This window comes from Micropterus salmoides, unplaced genomic scaffold (genome assembly GCF_014851395.1).
Source record: "Micropterus salmoides isolate LMB-PRFRI ecotype aquatic unplaced genomic scaffold, ASM1485139v1 Ms_hic_scaffold_5, whole genome shotgun sequence".
NCBI lineage: Eukaryota > Metazoa > Chordata > Actinopteri > Centrarchiformes > Centrarchidae > Micropterus > Micropterus salmoides.
This window is the reverse complement of record NW_024044237.1, coordinates 21,606,028-21,625,851: the sequence shown is the minus strand read 5'-3', so window position 1 is coordinate 21,625,851 and position 19,824 is coordinate 21,606,028. Positions and strand designations below refer to the sequence as shown.

At 40.8% G+C, this 19,824-nt stretch overlaps 3 protein-coding genes across 5 annotated transcripts; 1 reads left to right on the top strand and 2 right to left on the bottom strand.

The window, feature by feature from the left end:
• Positions 1-1,363: 1,363 nt before the first annotated feature.
• si:ch73-22a13.3 (inositol-trisphosphate 3-kinase B) lies at positions 1,364-6,395 on the bottom strand. Its single transcript, XM_038698847.1, has 8 exons — positions 6,244-6,395; positions 5,154-6,088; positions 4,131-4,215; positions 3,527-3,740; positions 2,843-3,047; positions 2,628-2,729; positions 2,190-2,261; positions 1,364-1,995 (listed from the first exon to the last, which is right to left on the bottom strand). Exons 2-8 carry the CDS (start codon positions 6,069-6,071, stop codon positions 1,744-1,746), a joined length of 1,848 nt encoding a protein of 615 aa, XP_038554775.1. The 5' UTR covers positions 6,072-6,088; positions 6,244-6,395; the 3' UTR covers positions 1,364-1,743.
• A 155-nt stretch (positions 6,396-6,550) lies between these two features.
• Positions 6,551-12,541, bottom strand: LOC119889302 (seipin-like). 3 transcript variants are annotated; one of them, XM_038700210.1, is made up of 10 exons: positions 12,460-12,541; positions 11,091-11,346; positions 10,846-10,924; positions 10,574-10,717; positions 10,423-10,458; positions 9,444-9,578; positions 9,238-9,335; positions 8,163-8,292; positions 7,929-8,010; positions 6,551-7,836 (listed from the first exon to the last, which is right to left on the bottom strand). In XM_038700210.1, the coding sequence occupies exons 2-10, from the start codon at positions 11,339-11,341 to the stop codon at positions 7,730-7,732; spliced, it is 1,062 nt and encodes a 353-aa protein (XP_038556138.1). In that variant the 5' UTR covers positions 11,342-11,346; positions 12,460-12,541; the 3' UTR covers positions 6,551-7,729. The 3 variants fall into 3 exon arrangements, with proteins under 3 accessions (XP_038556138.1, XP_038556140.1, XP_038556141.1); XM_038700212.1 differs by lacking the exon at positions 12,460-12,541 and adding an exon at positions 12,040-12,172; XM_038700213.1 differs by lacking the exon at positions 10,423-10,458.
• Positions 12,542-15,162: 2,621 nt separating this feature from the next.
• On the top strand, positions 15,163-17,885 carry rnaseh2c (ribonuclease H2, subunit C). The gene is made up of 5 exons (XM_038700362.1): positions 15,163-15,256; positions 16,311-16,465; positions 16,811-16,923; positions 17,049-17,168; positions 17,672-17,885. The coding sequence occupies exons 2-5, from the start codon at positions 16,312-16,314 to the stop codon at positions 17,693-17,695; spliced, it is 411 nt and encodes a 136-aa protein (XP_038556290.1). The 5' UTR covers positions 15,163-15,256; position 16,311; the 3' UTR covers positions 17,696-17,885.
• The last annotated feature ends 1,939 nt before the right edge of the window (positions 17,886-19,824 follow it).

Genomic DNA, 19,824 nt, shown 5'->3' with positions numbered 1-19,824 from the left:
GAAACAACTGTTTGTGTCTCCAAAATGACCGTATAGTTGAATAACCAGCTCAGAAAGGCAACTAATATTAAACATTATAAACAAAATGTGAAAAATTATGAATAAGATTGGCAACAATAAAGCATTTTACTAGTTTTAAATACATAGCTGATTGATATTTATCTAAAAGGACTGTGGCTCAGGAGGCAGAGTAGTTACTCTACTACAGTCAAGCATGGTGGTGGGAGTGTCATGGTCTGGGGCTGCATGAGTGCTGCCACCACTGGGGAGCTAAAGTTCATTGAGGGAACGATGAATGCCAACATGTACTGTGACATACTGAAGTAGAGCATGATCCCTTCCCTTCGAAGACATGATAACATACCTCCAAGACGACCGCTGCTTTGCTAAAGAAGCTGAGGGTAAAGGTGATGGACTGGCCAAGCATGTCTCCAGAACTAAACCCTACTGAGCATCTGTGGGGCATCCTCAAACGGACGGTGGAGGAGCGCAAGGTCTCCGACATCCACTAGCTCCATGATGTCGTCGTGGAGGAGTAGAAGAGGACTCCAGTGGCAAGCTCTGGTGAACTCCATGCCAAGAGGGTTAAGGCAGTGCTGGAAACTAATGGTGGCCACACAAAATATTGACATTTTGGACATTTTGACTTAGGGGTGTACTCACTTTTGTTGCCAGCGGTTTAGACATTAATGGCTGTGCGATGTGTTATTTTGAGGGGACAGCAAATTTACACAAACTGTACACTCAATACTTTACAATGTAGCAAAGTGTCATTTCTTCACTGTTGTCACATGAAAAGATATAATCAAATACTAACAAAAATGTAAGGGGTGTACTCACTTTTGTGAGATACTGTGTGTGTGTGTGTGTGTGGTTATGTGTGTATATATATACATATTTATATATATACATATTTATATATATATATGTACTCTATGGAGCCATTGAGTTCTTGTAAACATTCTTGTAGGACTCAACCTTGTAAGATTCCCAGAGAACACTGATATCTGCTAGCTTGACGCCTGAGCTACTGTCTCTACCTTATCAGTATAACCGTCAATCAGTCTCCCTAACAAGGACAGTTACATGTTAGAAATAACTAGAGCTGGAAGATCAGTGAACACTTGTGGGGTCAGTTAATGTCTCTAAGCTAGACCTGTTAAAATGCGGTTCTGTAGGTTTGAATGTTTGGCTGCACAGCATGAGTTTGAAGCCGTTAAGTCTGTATATTTAATTTGGAATTGCACATATTTCATTTGCCCCGCGACCCTGTACACAGGATAAGCGATTGAGGATGGATGGATATATTTCATTTGTTAAGTTTATGGAATTATTAGTGATGTGGACATATGAAGACTGAGCAGACAGAGGCATTCATTGTTTATTTTACTTGGAACGTTTAAGATGCGTTGCAACATGTGAGAACTTTGAACCCAACAAATAAAAAATAAAATAATGTAATAGAAAAGCAGAGAAAGTCTCTTAAATCTTAAAATCTTTGTGATAAAACACTCTCTCCACTGTTACATTACCAGTAAAACGACATCAGATTTCTGTGTACTTTAGCTAAATTGTATTCCCTCGTTTCTCTCCTCAGCCCGTGAAGACAGATTCCCCATAAATAAATCCTCCTCTTCTGTCACTTCCAGAGTATGAAAAGAGGCAACAGTTTAAAGTGTAACAGCAAACCATTTTGTCCACCTGATCCTGAATTTGAGTGTTGTTTTAAGGGGTGTCTCAATGTCATATGACACTCTTTTCTCCTCCACAGCTGTCCTCCTGCTGCCAGGAGGCCACACTGATGGCCTGGCTCAGAGAAGTGATGAGCGAGGTCAGACCGATGAGGTAGCCATCTTCTCTGCTCCCTTCGGCCCACGGGACGTTATGCTGGAGCTCGCTCGTGTCAGGCAGTTGGGTCGTCTTACCAAAGTCTATCATCCACACACTGGCCCTTCTGTGGTGGTCGTGGACAAAGAGAAGCGAGCTGCCGATCACCTGACGAGGTCAAATATATAAATGTATGTAGATTAGAAAAGATAAGAATATGAAGCAAAGATGAATTTGAGTGAGGTGAATAGAACCTGGATCAGCATGGACCTCTGGACTTAATATGGTCAATAGCTGCTATAAAAGCAGAATTTAACAAGAGGTCACTTGTCGGGATCCCAGGTCTCTGTGGTTAAACCAACCTCATGGGTTCTGAAAAACAGTGAATTTTTCAGTGCATCACTCAGGGCCAAGAGTCTGGAGTGGTATGCTTTCTGAGAAAACAGATGGGTAGAGTTGTGGTTAAAAAGCAACATATAGTTACACACATCACAGGATAAAAGATGAATGCAACAACCAGTACTGTTGTTTTGTGCACACATAGATAGTTGTCTTTAGACATGCACAGCAGGGATCACAGTACATGGATTATGTATTGGAAAGTAAATATTCTCCAATCATTTCTTCACTTCATTTGCAGGTCAGCAACTGGAGACTAAAACTGAACAAATATCGCATTTTTATTCCATTTTAGTTTTTGAGGCAGCTCAGTCTGCTTCATTAGGTTTGGTCCTCAATCAGTGTTTTAAAAGGAAGCACGGTGTAATGTAACTGGTGTTTCTGTGACAGACAGAACTGACCAGGATGTCCAGCTGACTCCTGGTGAAGAACAGCAATGCCTCCGTGACCTGAGCTAAAGTCAGAATTTTCCCAAAGTCCCGATGGACGCTGCCGTCCTCCATCTGGCTCACAGAAAAAGAAGCACAACAGCGCCGACATTTGACATTTAAAAACTTGTAGGGAATTTAAAAGTGAACATGAGTTATGCAGTGATTTTACTGGCCTTTGCTCCTACCATGATGCCCTCTATCCTGAAGCCCAGCGTGGACGTAGAACTGGTCGTATCCCTCCATTGAAGGTATCGCCACTTGGTCACTCCTTTCTGAGCGTGCTCCTCCGCTGACAGCGCCGACGGGTCTATTTTCACCATCTTCTGGTACATGTCACTGCGCAGGGTGGCCTTGGCCCGGGCTTTAGTCACTTCCTCCTCCTGGTACGTCCTGAGAAGGAAACTCTCACAATGTACGTTAAAGACATATGACTATAGGTCAAAATTAAAGTCCACATCATCGAACACTAATTTAATAGTCACAGTCACACCAGAGGTATCTGGCTCTAGAACACAAAAACAAACAGACATTCTGATTAATAATAAAGAAAACACTTTACTGAAAGTTAGCTATTTATAAGAGCTAGGTGAATTACATCCCCACTTTAGCACCATGACTGAAATTAAAGATCAGATGAAATCCATGCCATACAGTAATTTTTTATCTTTTACACTGTCAGAGGCACTCAAATGTTGAGGTGAAAAAGAGTGAGTTTAGGATGCTGAACAGAGAATCAAAATGAACACACAAATGTCAGTGGGACCACAATTATCTAAAGAATTTAAATGTAATTTATACATTTTGAGGCCTGCAGCACAAGACTAGACTGGTTGCTACTAGTGTAAACAAAAAATTGCTTCTAAACCTACCGTACTCCCATCTTGCAGTCCATGATGACTGGTCTCCGCAGGCCACTCAGCAGGTCTTCCAGGCGGATGTAGCAGTGCTCCCCCCTGGTGACCAAACCGTGGTACTGTGGGACAAAGGGTCTCAGCATGTCTCTCATCAGACAGTCCAGGCACTTTGCCTCAGTTTCATTGTACAGTTTCAAAACCTCCCCTCCCTCACTCAGCTGGAAGTTACCTGGTGAAAGCAGCAAGGAAGGGACAAGGGATCATTAGTTAACCATGTGGGCAATAAAACAAGAGAGCTGACTGTGGATATCATCTGATTTCAGGACCACCCTTCTAATTTGAGTGTATTTTACAATTTATTTGAAATCTTGTACATTTATTTGTATTCTAAAACACGCTGAATAAACTCAAAATGTATCGTGGTCAAACTAAAACATCTTAGTTCCTGAAGAAATGGCATTGTGGAGATGTAAGGTTGTAACAGTAGCAGTGATATTTACAAAAGGGACGATGTGAGCTCCATCCAGTAAGCAGTAATGTAGCGATAGAATGAATGTGTTTCTTTTTAGATCCTCTCATATTCATTTGTAGACTTTTGGATGAATTGTAACACACATGCCTTGATGTCCAGCCAGCTGGACCCAGGAGCTCTGCCGCTGCATCGACCAGTGCATCATGGTCAGATATGTTTTCCAGGAGCGGCACTGAGGCACAAAAGAAGAGCACGTTATGTTGTTGTCTTCATGCGAGGAAAACGTTAAGAAGGGAACATATATGCTGTTCCTGTCTATTGCAGTGTAAATGTCATTATCCACCATCCATTACCTATACAGCTTATTGTGTTCAGGGCTGGGAGGCTATCCCAGGATGCATTGTTTTTGGCATTGTTGTTACTGTGAGGTAACATTGCTCAGTCACTGTGCTGACCTATTATACTATTATACGTGGAATTATCCCACCTCCTTATTTTGGCTACTGTTCAGAAATAGATGGAGAGCCATTTAATGGGGTACATTAGTAAAGTAATAGTAAAAAAAAAAACCTCTTAAGTCCACTGTCCACATCAGAAACTGTTATGAGCGTCCCTGCATTTGGTATTTATAAACAGCACATACCTCGACAGTTATGATCTGTTTTGTATATACACAAAACAGCTGCCACCAGACACAGGCATGGCCACTGAAAAGCCCCAGAAAAAACAAGGAAGCTAATGTAGACCTGAGCATGCTCAGTCGAGATGCGGTGATGATTGCTGTTTGATGAAAATGTCTTAATTATTTGATATGTGCAGGTGTTTTTATTCTGTCCTTCTGTCCACAGACTACTTGTCAGTGACAATACAAAATGACTACACTGAGAAAATCTACTTCCTATACTGCTCCCTTCTGCTCTCATATCTGTAGCAGCAGCAGCCAGGCATGCAAACACCATTCAAATCTGACCTTGTCAAAGTCCTCTTTCAAGCCCATGCAAATCACCAGGATCACAGGTGCCAAGAACATTTGAGAAAAATAGTTTTAAGTCTCTGGCATGATAATACAAAGCAGCCAGACGTACAGGTTTGACGCCAATGCATAGATTGAAAAAATGAAAATTTAGTTTTAAACTAAATCCATTCTGTGTTTCTCCCGGTCACTCTCACCTTCCTGAATGTCTGCCTTTTTGAGATAGCATCCTCTCCTTCGCTGAAGACCTCATCGCTCTCTGCTGAGGAGAGGCTGATGGAGGAGCAGGAGGAGTTGGAGGACGAGGACTGCAGAAGCTTGGAGAGGATTGGATGTGGGGAGGCCCTCTGAGGTGTCGTGGAGCCCCCTCTCATTCCCAGCAGCACATCTGCCTCTTCATCCTTCCCCTCATTCTGTCCCTCTGTTTCTGAGACAGGAGTTTCCTTCCTCTCTTGATCCTCCTCTTCTTTTCTCTCTATCTCAGTACTGGAGTTTATACCTCTACAGTGTTTCCGCTCGCTGTTAGTACATCCTTCCCTTCCCTTATCAGCATGGTCCCTCTCTTTTTCAATCCCTTCCACTGTTCTTTTCCCGCTCCACCTTACACTCTCCCATCTATCTGGATCAACTTCATAGCTCCCCCATACCCTCTCTTTCCTCCTCATCCTCCATTTTGCCTTCACATCATCCCTTGCACATCTTGCATTCAACTCAAAGTCCTCTTTTTTTTCCTTTCCTTGAACTAACTCACTCCCGTCTTCCCACATCATATCATCTTGTCTGAGAGAGTGTTGGTGAGTAATGCTTGACTCTGAATTGAGCTCATTGTCCTGGTCCTGGTCCTCTCCGAGTCCACCTATAGGCTGACTGTAAGGGGGGAAACTTTTTGTGGATTGGAGTTTGGGTCTGGATCTCAGTCTGAACCTCCTGCAGCTACTGGAAGGCCCTTCACTGAATGTCAGATGCTGGCAGGTCTCATCTGATAGCTTGGGAGAAAAGTCTTTATCCAAAGTTTGCTTATTCTCTATCTCCATCTTCATTCCCTCCATGTGGTTGTCATCCGTCACGTCCATCTTTTTGTCGAGTGTGCAGCGTGGATGGTGAATCTCCTCCATGGGCCCACCATGAGCTTCTACAAAACAGGGGCATTTTGCATGTATTTGAGGATATGCATTTATAAGTCTAAACACCACTCTAACATGCCCTCAGCAGTTTTTCTAAGCTTTCTTAAAATGACACAAATGGAAATACAAAACTACAAATGATCATATGTGATGATAAACTTACCTTGCCGGTGTCTTCTACCTGTTTTCTGTGTTAGAAAGCTCTGTGCCTGGCAGTGAGTTACGTCCCTCTCCCGTTCTCCCTGCTACTGCCATATTTTGCATGCAGTGACGTTTTTAAGTTTCCAAAGCTTTATCTAGTTAGCAGTGCCACAGGCCAAGAGTGACATCCAGGAATGACACTGTGTTACATAACAGGGCGGAAATAGAGTAACGTGTCCTCCCACCAAATATGAGTGTGTACTTTGTGGGTTAACTGTTTTAGGGCAGCATTTTCTGACTGCAAGAAAGATTAAACAAGTAGTCTGATGAACCATTTTAAAAGGTTTTATTGGAGCAGGTAAACAGAGTGTATGTTAGAGTGGATATGCAGCCAAGTAATATACATTTTGGCTTAAAACTCAATCAATTTAAGATATTTTGTGCAGTATAAATGGGTGCACAGGTTGCCTCAAATGCTTTAATTATAATATTAGACTTTTCTCAATTAACAAACAGTTTAACAGATAGGTAAAGTAACATACAACTGGCATAGTAGTTATAATTTGCAAAAGAAACAGTTTCACAGTCTTACATTTCAAAGCTGAAAGAAGAGAGGTCAGTGTTTAGCATTTTAATATATATTTGTGCATGTTCTTGCCCCAAAGTGTTAAGTGTTATAAAATATTACAGAGAAGAAAAGAGTGACTTTAAAATAAATGTCCATGTGTACAGATATAAACCATGAAATTTAAATACTTATTAAATTGGTCATTTTTTACATGTTAATTCCAAAAGTTTTTATTTCGCAATACTAATTTCCTCCGTTGAGTGTTTCATTTCATAATACAAGTTTTCATCACAAAGTTCTTGTCTCTCAATCGAGACTGAGACAGTTTGGCTCCGCACTCATTTAGACTGGAACAAGAGTCAGTCACGTAAGTGGCTCTGCTCTGTTTGACAAAAAAAGAAGGGAAATTATGAAATAAAATGGACATTGCATTGTGAAACAGAACTTGAGAAAATTTGTTCTTGAATTCAAAAAACAGTGTGAAAAGAAGCAGGATGAAAACAGTTCATGATAATTACCTGTTTAACAAATGTATTATTATTTCAGAATTTCACAGTTAAGTTACATATTTTGTTTTGAAAATGTATTAATATTTATTTCATAATTTTGTATATATTTAAGTGATAAAAGTAATGAAAGTGATAAAGGCACTGATAATGACAGATTCAGATGTGTCAGTCCCATAAATCACAGGGTCTTTTACATTAGAGCTGAAACACCAGTGTGAGACACAGAGGACATAATGTCAGAGCAAAAAGAGCCACAGCTCAAACAGAGCGGCTCAGATCATCACACAGGATATTTGTGGGGGTGTATGAGTGCTTTCTGAGTTATTTTCAACCACACATCTCTTTTAAATCTTCATCTTTGCTGTCAAGCTGGCTCTCTATACACTTTTTCACTCTCCTTTGCTAACGGCCCCAGGCTGCCTCTGTTTCATTTATTTCACTCTGACCATGTCTGTTCTGTCACCAGAGCGGAAATGGAGCATCCCCTGGCTTGGATCTGTGGGGGCTGTCTGGAGAGGACCCAACAGCTCTGCAGGACCTGTCAAGGAATGTATTGTTGTAGTCAGTACTAAGTGACTGATGCAAATACCTTGAATAATGCTGAAATTGTCTGTGCCTGTGTTTTTGTACCAGCAGCAGCATCTTTTTCGTCCTCTTGCTGCTTGTTGCTCGTGTCCTTTTCCCTGTCTGACAGCACTCCATCTTCTCTGAGCTGTAAACAACAAGGAAAACAAGCACTCTGAGCTTGCTGAGTGCAGCTAAAACACACGAGAGGCATCTGGTCATAATTCACACTCACTAAAACACAGCTGCAGCTAAAGTTAAAGTTCAGTGTTGTCTGTGGTAATGGGCCTCTCATCTCACCTGCTCTGGTTCTAAGTTCACTCCCACCAGCAACCTCAAGTAGCTGAGGATGAAGACGAGACTCAGGAAGATGAAGTTACTGGACACGCCTACCAAGGCCGATAGGATGGGGAAGTTAAACATAAAGTGTCTGACAAAGACAAAAAAAACATTTTATCATTAAAGCATTACAGTAATTGTGATCTGATTAGATGTTAAAATGTTATCCTAAGTACTCAGATCCTTTACTTAAGTAAAGTAATTCCACACTGAAAATACTCCATTACAAGTAAAATGGTCCCTGTCAGTGTTTTATTATTACATCTGATGTTTCTGGATTATTAGTACTGCTGCATTAATGTGTATGTTGCATTTTACTGTGGATGTTCAAGCTATTTTTATGTACTTTATGTAGGGTAGTTTAACCCATAGCAATGCATTATATTCTATAAAATCATCAAACGTGTGTAGCATTGCTGTTTTCAGCTTTGTGTCGATGTATTTTCAAGATATTCCTAGGGGACCTTTTATATTGTTTATTTAGCTGAAGGAGAATTTTCTCAACCTGGGGATACCTGACAGAAAGGGTATGAACAAGTTTAATCTGAAAAGTAACTATTAGCTAAAGTTGTCAGACAAATGTAGAGGATAAAAATTACAATGTTTGCCCCTGAGATGTAGTGAAGTAGAAGTGGGAAGTTGTATTAAATTAAAATGTACCTTGAATTTGTACTTAAGTACAGTACTTGAGTAAATACATGTTACATTACTTAGTCACATTCCACAATTTGGTTACAATCACTGAATTCTGGTCTAATTAGGCTGCTGGGTCTTCTTCCTCTCTATAAGAGCTTGTATAAGGACTGTCACCAAAATGTGGTGTTTAATGAGATTACTAATATTCTGTATATAGTACTAGGTACAAACATCTCAACATGTTATATTTCATGAATTTGGACAATTGTCTAAATCTAATGCAGCCTCACCTTGTGATTTAGGTTTAATTTTTATTACTTTCTTTTCTGTAATGTTTGATCATCAGATATACTGCATGTTACTGTCAGATCGAATCAACAGCATGGTGTGCACATCTTACCGTATACCAGTGAAGTGAGCATGAATGTAGAGCTGAGATGAGTAAATCTGCACCTTTTTGGACAGGATCTCAATGACAGCAGTGGACGAGGGGGCATACTGTGCATGAAGAAAAAAATAGTAGGTAGACATCAACAAAAAAATCTTTGCTTGCTATTGAAGCACACTACACATAACACCACTTCCAAAACACAGTGCAGGACTCACGGGGTCTTCTGTGTAGTCTGAGAAGAGCTCCACCTCCAGGACTTGTTTCTGCTCGGCGGCTCCACTCAGAAAGGCCGGGAGGAGCAGTAGAGTTCTCAGGGACCCCAGCAGGTCTGAATGGTATCGCAGCATGCTCTGACCAAAGCAGGACAAAACACAGTCACACCCAGGGGCAACGTTATACACAGTCTCCTGGGGATTCATTAATCTGCTGTTTCGTTACAAATAGATAATGCCACATACCCTGTGATGCACTGAATATTTAGAAAAGGATAATGTTGTCACAGATGCAAACGTTTCACCTTCGGTCAATGATTGGGTTGTTTAATGAACACTAACAAAAGCTGATCTCAGTGGACTCTACTCGCTCTACTACCTACACTGACAAAACAACAAAGAGAAACCCCTGTCCAATGTTATGAAGTGCAATATAATAGTTCTGCAAAGTTCAGTTTTTGTTTCAACTAAAACTCCAATTTTTTGTTTTGACTCAGCTCAAGAGTGAGCTTTGAGGCTGTACTTTGTGGCAGGGGATTTGACTGAAAGGTGTTTCATATTTTTATGAGGCTGATTAACATACATGGAGGTACAAGAATACTCAAGACAAACTCTTATAAGGTACTACAGTACAGAAACACCACAAAACAGACTTAATGTAATGTCAGGCCTCAAAAGAAGTACCGGTATTTATTAGAGTACTGTTGCATTACAATGTACGTATTTTACTTTCTGATCACACAGTGTTTAACAAAATCAATTGAAGTCAATGATGGCATCCCTTCCATAACTAAATTAACTGCAAGATTTTCACCTCCACTGTGTATTTGCATCCATCATTAGTTCACATCATCTGAGCACTGAGATCACCATTGTGTTGCAGTGCAGGTTTTGCAGCAAGCATGAGCAGCCCTAATCTGGCTCTGACCAGGTTGTGTGATTAGATTAGGTAAAGGTTATTGTGCGTCAGTGCTATACTCACAAAGCGAGAGCTGGAGGCGGACAGCAGTTGTCCTGCCTGAGAAACACACAGCAATGCAACAGTGAATCAGTGGAGTTTGCAGGAACTAATACTGAAGCGCTGTTTGATTGTAGGTACATATGTGGCCACCTAGGAGTTGTACAAATCTTACAGAGCGGGCAGAGGAGGCAACTTGCCCTCCTTCCTGAGAGAAACAACCTATCTTGACCATGAACATCCCCAGCTCCTGATTGGCCTGAGATTCAGGCATCTCCAGCTGCAGGGACATCCGATATGTCTGGCCAAATGTCAGCACCTAAATGTACGTTTTAAAAAGATTAACATAATTCTTATTTGAAAAGATGAATATTTAATATACAGACAAAGAGAGATGGATAGAGTAGATGACAAAATTGAACTATACACACACAAGTTCATACATACATGCTTCTTGTTCCTCATCAGAGATATGTTGGCCACTGGATAAGAGCACAATAAAGAGGCAGGAGATTCACAGTCTGTCCTGTAGGCAAAAATGTGAATGACTGAGTGAGAGTGAAAGCAAGAAAGAAGAAATCGAACACACACACACACACACACACACACACACACACACACACACACACACACACACAGTAACAACAGTCTGTGTTTTCCAGATGAAACTGGACAGGACTTCACATACACACCTGTAATAATAGTGCACAGGTGTGGAAAAAGCCGCCTTGGGCATGAAAGAGTAGTAGAAGCTTCCGTATAAAAAGGTAGCGATACTGAGGAGCAGGAGGACAACGGAAAACACAATAAAGCCCTGTATAACTCTCTGACGGGTATGTGAAATCGCCACAACGACGGCATCCTGGAGCTTCAGTAGCATCTGGCCAATGACTACCGACGGTTCCCCATCATCTCCTGGATGCAAATGACTTTCTTGATCCATGAAATCTAAACATCAACAAACAATGAAGTAAATGGAACTTTTTGGAAAAAGCAGCTCAAAAAAACAACTTGGTAAAAGATAAAGATAAATGCAACCACACGACAAGCATGTTTTGAAAAGCTGAGCGTAGAAGTAATTAAGAGAATCACGCTGGATCACGAAGAGTAAGGGCCACAGTCTTTGTGGCTGAAATGCATTAAATGTCATCCAAAAAATGACCTGGTTCGTGTAAACTAGATAGATCAAGCACTGTCTGTTTAACATTATACAAAACTCAGTGTGGCTGAAGATGAAGCCTAAGACACAAGCACCACTTTGATAGTACGGAGAGCTGTGAAACCACTGAGTCCAATCTGAGTCACAAGCAGAGGCTTTTCATATCAGATGACTCCAAACTGTGTCAACTGCCAAACTGCCACTCTGACTGTCTTACATGCATCTAGAAACAAAGAAGCTACTAAGAAATGTGTAGGCCTATCACTTTTCTTTGACACAACATCCATTGTGTGATCATGTTGGTGGATTAATGGTATTTATCACTATTCCTCAGAGGATATCAAGTTAAGGTGTTCATTTTCTCATTTCATGTGGAAAGTTGTCTTTGGCTAAGCAAACAAAAGAAACAACAACATGGGAAACAAACAGTTAACACACACACATAGACAAGGACACATATTAAAAACAGTCTTAAGTCTCACCAGTCACTTTGTACAGTTCAGAATATTGATGGCATTCAGGATGAAGGACTTCTTAAATACATTTTTTGTTGCCAGAGGGACTCTATAGCGCCTCCTGAAGCTCGAAGGCTCAAACTGGCTGAAGACAGGATGGGAGCTATCTGCCAGCTATCTTCCTTCTCCTTTCTTTTAAAATCTGAGCCAAGGCCAAGTCGTAACTTGCTGTTGTGCAAGTTGCGACTTGCGCAATTTAAATGAACACATAACATGTAGATTTTCAGATCAAGAGTTATACTGGCTAGGATTTTAATGTGGGGATACTAAAGGATTTTTATCTCAAGATCCAAATCAAAAAAACAGTCCAATTTAAAAAGTCCATGTGGTATCTAACAGCAACATGCCTGCAACAGTACTCTGTCTGGCTATAAAAAAAAACCTCACCTCTGTTGGCCAACTACGAGCTGTTAAGAAAGCACTTCGCTTGACGTCTCCTTGTCCACAGCTAGACACACTGTCTTCTTACTGCACTGTTAAACCCCCCCAGTAAGTCATCCTAACCTCCTAAAAAGCTGCCATTGGACAGCGTTTAGCCCATCCCACATGAAGAGGGATGCTGCTGCCAACTGGAACAGAGTTATTAAACATGACACTGACAACAGGGCTGAGGATTGAGAACTTCAGTTTATATTTTAAAAATATTTATGTAACAGTATGTCCCATTGGAATTTTTCAGTGACACTGGTGAACAGCAAAGCTGCACTATATCGTTTATATTTAGGAGAAGAAAAACAAACAAGAGTGAAATTACAGAAAATCAAGGCTACCGCTGATGTCCCTTGTAGGAATGTAATAAGACAAATTCTTTACACTTGGCATTTAGAGAGTCTGCTAAGATCCCCTAATACCTCATGGTGTCTAAAAAGTATGTTGCTACTGCACAAGAACATTTGCACTATTTTGTAAATTAAAAACATCAAAAGGGAAAGTGCAGATATTTCTGTGACCTCGATCTGGATAAATTGATTAGAGTGTGAATGACTGGATGGAAGTGCAGATATGAATGTTTTGTAACCAATAGTGTATTAAACTTTGATATAAATATATGGCCTATATAAAAGAAACCATGCAACACAGAGACATATTTATTAAAAACCTCCCAAATAGGATATGTGCTTGATCATAAAGGAGGTGGTTAAAACACCTGCTCGCCCAAACCGGCGAGTTACACCCTTGCTCAAAAAGCCCTCACTTGACCCAACTCAAGTTGAGAACTATCGACCAGTGTCTCTTCTACCTTTTTTATCTAAAACTATTGAACGGGCAGTATTCAAACAGGTCTCAGAATTCCTCTCACGGAATGACCTCCTAGATCCATACCAGTCTGGTTTTAAGAGTGCCCACTCTACTGAAACGGCTCTTCTGTCTGTAACAGAAGCCCTAAGTTCAGCTAAAGCTGCAGCCCAATCCTCGGTTCTTATCCTGCTTGACCTATCAGCTGCCTTTGACACAGTCAACCACAGGATCCTGCTATCCGCTCTCTCAGCAATGGGCATCTCGAGTAAAGCACTCCTGTGGTTCGAATCCTACTTCTCAGGGCGTTCCTACAATGTTTTGTGGCAAGGACAATTATCCTCCTCCCACTGCCTCTCCACAGGGGTGCCCCAAGGCTCAGTGTTTGGGCCCCTTCTCTTCTCAATTTACACCACCTCACTGGGGCCGATCATTCGCTCGCACGGCTTTTCTTACCACTGCTACGCAGACGACACGCAACTCTACCTATCCTTCCCGCCAGGCGATCCCACTGTCTCGGCGCGGATCACGGACTGTCTATCGGACATATCTGCATGGATGAAGGCTTGCCACCTTCAACTAAACCTCTCTAAGACTGAACTCTTGGTCATTCCAGCCAAGCAATCTATCCACCATAACATCAAACTACAAACTGACTCCGCAACCATCACTCCAACCAAGGTGGTGAGAAACTTGGGTGTCATGATTGATGACCAGCTGTCCTTTTCAGACCAGGTTGCTGCTGTCTCTCGTTCATGCCGCTTTGCTCTACACAACATAAGGAAAATCAGGCCCTACCTCACTCAATACGCCACCCAGCTTCTGGTACAGGCCATGGTTATCTCTCGCATTGACTATTGCAATGCCCTCCTAGCAGGTCTTCCAGCTTGTGCGGTGAAACCTTTACAAATGGTTCAGAACGCAGCAGCGCGTCTGGTTTTTGATCAGCCCAAAAGTACTCATGTCACTCCATTACTCAGTGACCTCCACTGGCTCCCCGTGGCCTCCAGAATCAAATTCAAGTCACTAATGCTTGCATACAGAGTGACTACTGGGTCTGCACCCATCTACCTAAACTACATAATACAAACTTACGTTCCTGCTCGGCCGCTACGATCCTCCAACGAACGCCGCCTGGCTCTGCCATCCCTTCACACAAAGCAATCCCAGTCCAAGCTATTCTCATCTGTGACACCACGATGGTGGAACGAGCTACCACACGCCATCAGAGCAGGGGCGTCCCTCTCTAACTTCAAGAAGCTCTTGAAAACTCATCTCTTCTGAGAACACTTCCTCTTATAACACCTCTAACTCCTAACCTCTAACATGCACTTCCTGTGCTCTTCTTCTTCTATCCCCTACAATGATCTCGTATAGATTGCACTTTTTGTTTTGATTGCACTTATTGTTAACTCTTACTTCCTACCCTAGGTATCTACCCCATTGATGTGATATGTACTGTGAGCTCTTACTAGTATTTATTGCTGCTCTTACTAGTATGTTTTGTCAGTTGTAGATCTGTAATTGATGCTCTGTTGATGCTTGTATGTTGTTCCTCAAATGTAAGTCGCTTTGGATAAAAGCGTCTGCCAAATGAGTAAATGTAAATGTAATGTAAACACACCTCAGTATTGATGGCACTCCAAAACGATAGTATTAGGAAGGAGAAAGAAAACATTGAACAAATTTTTAAGGCAATTACCCTATTCACCTGCAGTGTCTCGCTTTACGAAAGGCAGAAAACAGAAAAGCAAAGAGGAGTTAAGATGAAAATAATGTTTTACCAACAGGGGGAGGAATCCTCTAGCTGAACAGAATAAACCCGCCAAAATATCTTTCAGCGTAGAAGAAGACGCTTTCGTCCAATCACACACATCGACTGGCGCAAACCGGAAAAGGTCCAATTTTACGTTTAATATCACATTGGCGTTTGGAAAACTGCTGAAAGGTAATGTTGGGGTTATTTTGCTCAAATGACCATTGAAGTCATTTGGTAACATGTTTAATAATGTTTAATAGGAACTGAGAAAACACGCTAATATGATTAATAGTCTTTAATAGGGGAAAACTGCTGTTTAATTTGGCCAAAGTCTGTCCTGGTTGTTCCCAAACCTCGCCATGAAAAATGGTTATTAAACAATAGACAACTTCTGATACAAATATTTATTCCAAAAGAACCATGTCAGAGAAGCCTCCTGAAAATTTTACTCATTGTAATATCAATAATTTTATATATAGCACACGTAAAACAACCAAGGTTGACCAAGGTGCTTTACAGGTTAAAAATACAACAATAAAACAGTAACAAAGAACAGCATTACAACATTAATTAGAATATACAGTATATGAATGATATTAAAATCGCCAAGGATGATAACTGTCTTGAGAATGATAATCACTATGCTTGTACTGTAATATGAGTAATAGAGCTGCAACGATTAGTCGATTAATCGACTAAGTTGTTGTCAACTATTACATTAATCACAAACTGATACTGAAATTGAGACCTTTTTAAAAGAAGAAATGTCAAAATTCTTAAATGTGAATATTTTCTGGTTTCTTTACTCCTCTATGACAGTAAACTGAATATATTTGGGTTGTGGACAAAACAAGGAATTTGAGTGACGCCATCTTGGACTTTGGGAAACAATGATTGACATTTTGGACCATTTTCAGACATTTTATAGACACAACAACTAATTGTTTTAATAATGAAAATGATCGACAGATTAATTGATGATGAAATTAATTGTTAGTTACAGCCCTTATCAGTAAATAAGATTGCATCAACAGACAGTTAACTAACTAACCTGTAGTGACACATGCCGTTAATAAATTATCATAGTTCTGCAAAATGGTAAAAGAAACGTCTCAAATCACAGCTGTGATGTTGCTGAGGCTGAACTCACTATTTGTTAATAGACATGGTGAAAATAGAATATTTATTAGAGTGCAATTTGATGTGATTGTGTGTTTTGCCCTCTTCTGTCTTCTGGATGCAGGATGTCCTGTAACACTAGTGTAATTCGTGTTCAAGTGCCATCTGTGGACCAGACACAGCGAGTCCCAGTCCACCTACTGCCCTGTGAGATTGAACACAATGGTCCGGCTCAGGTCTCACAATACCTAGCTGCTACCGTGAAAGACTGCAAACAAGGTGCACTCAGAGCATGTTTTATATTATATATAAACTGTCAACATGACTGACTTCCTTTTTATACTGGTATTGAGCCATTGTACGCTGCTTTATCTTGTAACCACTGGTCCCAATATGAGACAGTTGGCTCCAAGGTAAATGGGGACAAAGTCAGAATGAGTGTTTCTTCAACCATGATAAGAGAATGGATAAGAATGATTTGATGATAAATGCTTTTAACATATATGTAGCTATTTACATCAAATAGATTTTAAAAGGTGTATTTGATGTTTTAACCCACTGTATTTTTTTGTGGGTGGGAAAACTGTCTCTGACAACAATCCTCTGTGCATTTCCCCATTACAGAGAAGACAGTGTCGTTCAGAGGGCGTGGGTTGAAGGGACAGGAGCTCCGCTGTCCACAGGGCTACACTGGCTTGGTGTTAAAAGAGATCAACAAGACTGGCTCTGACCAAGAGGTAAACGTCACTGATGTCATATTTAACATCACAAAAACTATCCCCACAGCAGACATGCAGACATGCAGGTGTGTGGATGAGGATGTTGCTGCCCATGTCTAATTGATGATTAATCATGTGTCCAGGATAGGACAGTGAGGGTATCCTCTGTGTTTGACAAGCTGACCTACTGGAACCTAGAGACGCCTCCGAACTCTGATGATACAGTTGTGATGGCGATGGATTGGCCAGAGTTGGCTGAAGCTGTGAGTTCTTTTATCAGGCCAGACAATATCTCAGAGCCTAAAAAAATAATATTTATAAGCTAATGAGAAGTCTCGAGAAATCCTTGATCCTACATTTAGACTGGGTAAGTTTTGTTTTGTTAGTATGTCATTTTTATTGAGAAGCACGTGAGGTACATGTCGGTACACTGATTTTTGTTGTGAGGGGATAATCAAAGTCTAGTATAGCAGACAGATTTACTAACAGTAATTTTATCAGAAGATTTGTTTCTGTCATGTAAGTGCTGTTAAAATTAAATGTGCAGCATAAAACCTTTTTTTATGATTCAGCTTGTCTTTCAGTCACAACCATAGACTGTATAAAACAACTAGTGTCCACAGGCTAATAATCTGCATGACTAGCAGATATAATACAGTTCAATTAAAAATGGATTTCTGGGTTCCAAATTTGCTGTTGTAACAGTTTTGAGGACAGGACAAGGACAGAGGCAGGAGGTGGACACTGATATTTTGTCTCTTCACAGATCCACGGGCCAGTAGAAGACTGAAGAGAGAGACAAAACTACCTGCTAAGAGGTTGCAGGTTGGTGTCACCTCAGCATGTTAGGAACTAAATGTACAGTTTCCTGGTTGCTTACTGGCTACAGTCAAGAAATGCTAACCAGTTCAATGCTACTGTAAGCAAGTAACAAACGTAATGTTTATATTTTTGTACATTTTCTTTTGTAGTTAAAAAAATAAAAATAAAAGATAATGTTGACTGACCAACCTGTTCACTGTGTGATTCACTGAAAGATTATAATATTTTAAATATGTCACACTAGAGATGTAGGAGCAACTTGGGGGGGGGGGGACCATAGGGGGGGCGCTAAAAAGCTAGGTGGGTTTGTTTTATTTTATTTTAAATAAAGCACTTACATGCTCATTTCTAATGACTTTTGAATACAGATTGTACTTATTAGTGTGGTTGAAAGAGGGTATGTGCAGTGACATAAGATGGAGAATTGACTGAGGAGGGGATATTATGAAGACTGGGGTTGTAACTTCAGCGCACATGGTGAAGTTGGCCCATGAAGACATCTGTCAATATTAAGTCATAGCGTCACCTACTGGCAACAGGAAATGACAGATCCTCTCCTTTTCGATGTAGTCCACCTAGCAGGTTGACCAGGGCTGCGTTCGAAAAGTCTTTTTTGCTTAGGAAGGTTCCTAACTGAGTGAAGTGAACCGGAAGTATTTCAGTGGCAGCCATGATAAGAGCTGGTCGAATTCTCTAAAAGCTAAGGAAAGGAGCCTCAATGCTTCCTTTCATATCTCCTTTAGCATAGGGTACACCGGACCGTCCTTTACGAAAGGAAAGGAGAGAATGCCGTCCCACAATTCTTTGCGGCGGCAACATTTAAAGCGACGCACGTTCTCAATCTCAAACGATAAAATCCATTGACCACATTTAGCAAGATCCTTGCAATACAGACACTCATAATGATACTTTAATAAAACCCACAATTACCTTTCTTTTGGTTTGTTTTCTTTTGGCTTTTTATAATCTAATACTGTTTCAACACCGTTTTATGTTTCAGGTTGTTGAAATAAGCCATAAAGTGTTTTCTACAATAAAAAAATAAAATAAACCAACCATGACGGATAAAGGAGGTTGAACACCATGTAAGTTACCATAGGCTATTAAGCCTTTTCTCTCTTATGCCATAACTTGCTAATATGCATATATCTTAAACTGTCAACAATAACTTGAACAATATCAAGCTGGATAACCTCTACAGTAGGCGTTTCCCACACACTGATTTATTTGTGGCGCCCTGCCACAATATCAAGGCTGATTTTCGATTGATTTTGTTACTATTTAAAATGGGTAAAGTCGTAGGCTATTTGATCACAGAGCTCCGCGCAGCGCATATATTCTCTCAGCATCTCGCTCCGTCTCTCTCTCTCGGCACAGTTATGCTGTCATTCTGTGGGAAACACTGTATTTACATACAATTGGGATTCATGTTGATAAATACGCCAATGGGTGGGCAGGAGGGTGAGTGTGAGCAAGCATTCTCAATGTGACAACCCTGCCATTATTTAGTTAATGGTAGGCTACCTTATCTGCCATTTTGCTATCTTGGTTATTAAGTAATATATTCCACCGTGTTGTCCACCTTTAGATGGCCTGCATTACAACAACACAGGGCGCAGAGCCAAAGATGCGCTTTTTGTAGTCCATCTTCAGAACATTGTAGTTTCATCACGGCGGGTCATGTCAGTAAAATCCGCCATCGCATAATTACGTCGCTTAGAAAAGAGCAGTCGGTCAAGGAAAGGTGGTTAGGAAAGGAGATTTTTTTGACTTTTCGGATGCAGCCCAGATCAACCCCAAATTTAGGCAGCAAAGCCTTAAGACCTTGATGATGCTAGTGTAAAGCTCATTCATTGAATGCCATCCAAACACCATTGATGATGATTATTCGGCATGAAACAGGATGTTGTTGTAACTTGAGTGTGCATTAATCAATCTGTCTCAAAATTTCGAAGTTTGACAAGAGTCCTGGCCTACATGACAATTAGGAGTCCCAGTCATTGTGTTACCTACTGGCAACAGTAAGTAAGCCTTGTGATTTCTTGATTTACATGGAATTTTCATGGTGTGGTTAACACCTGATGTGCTGGAACATAA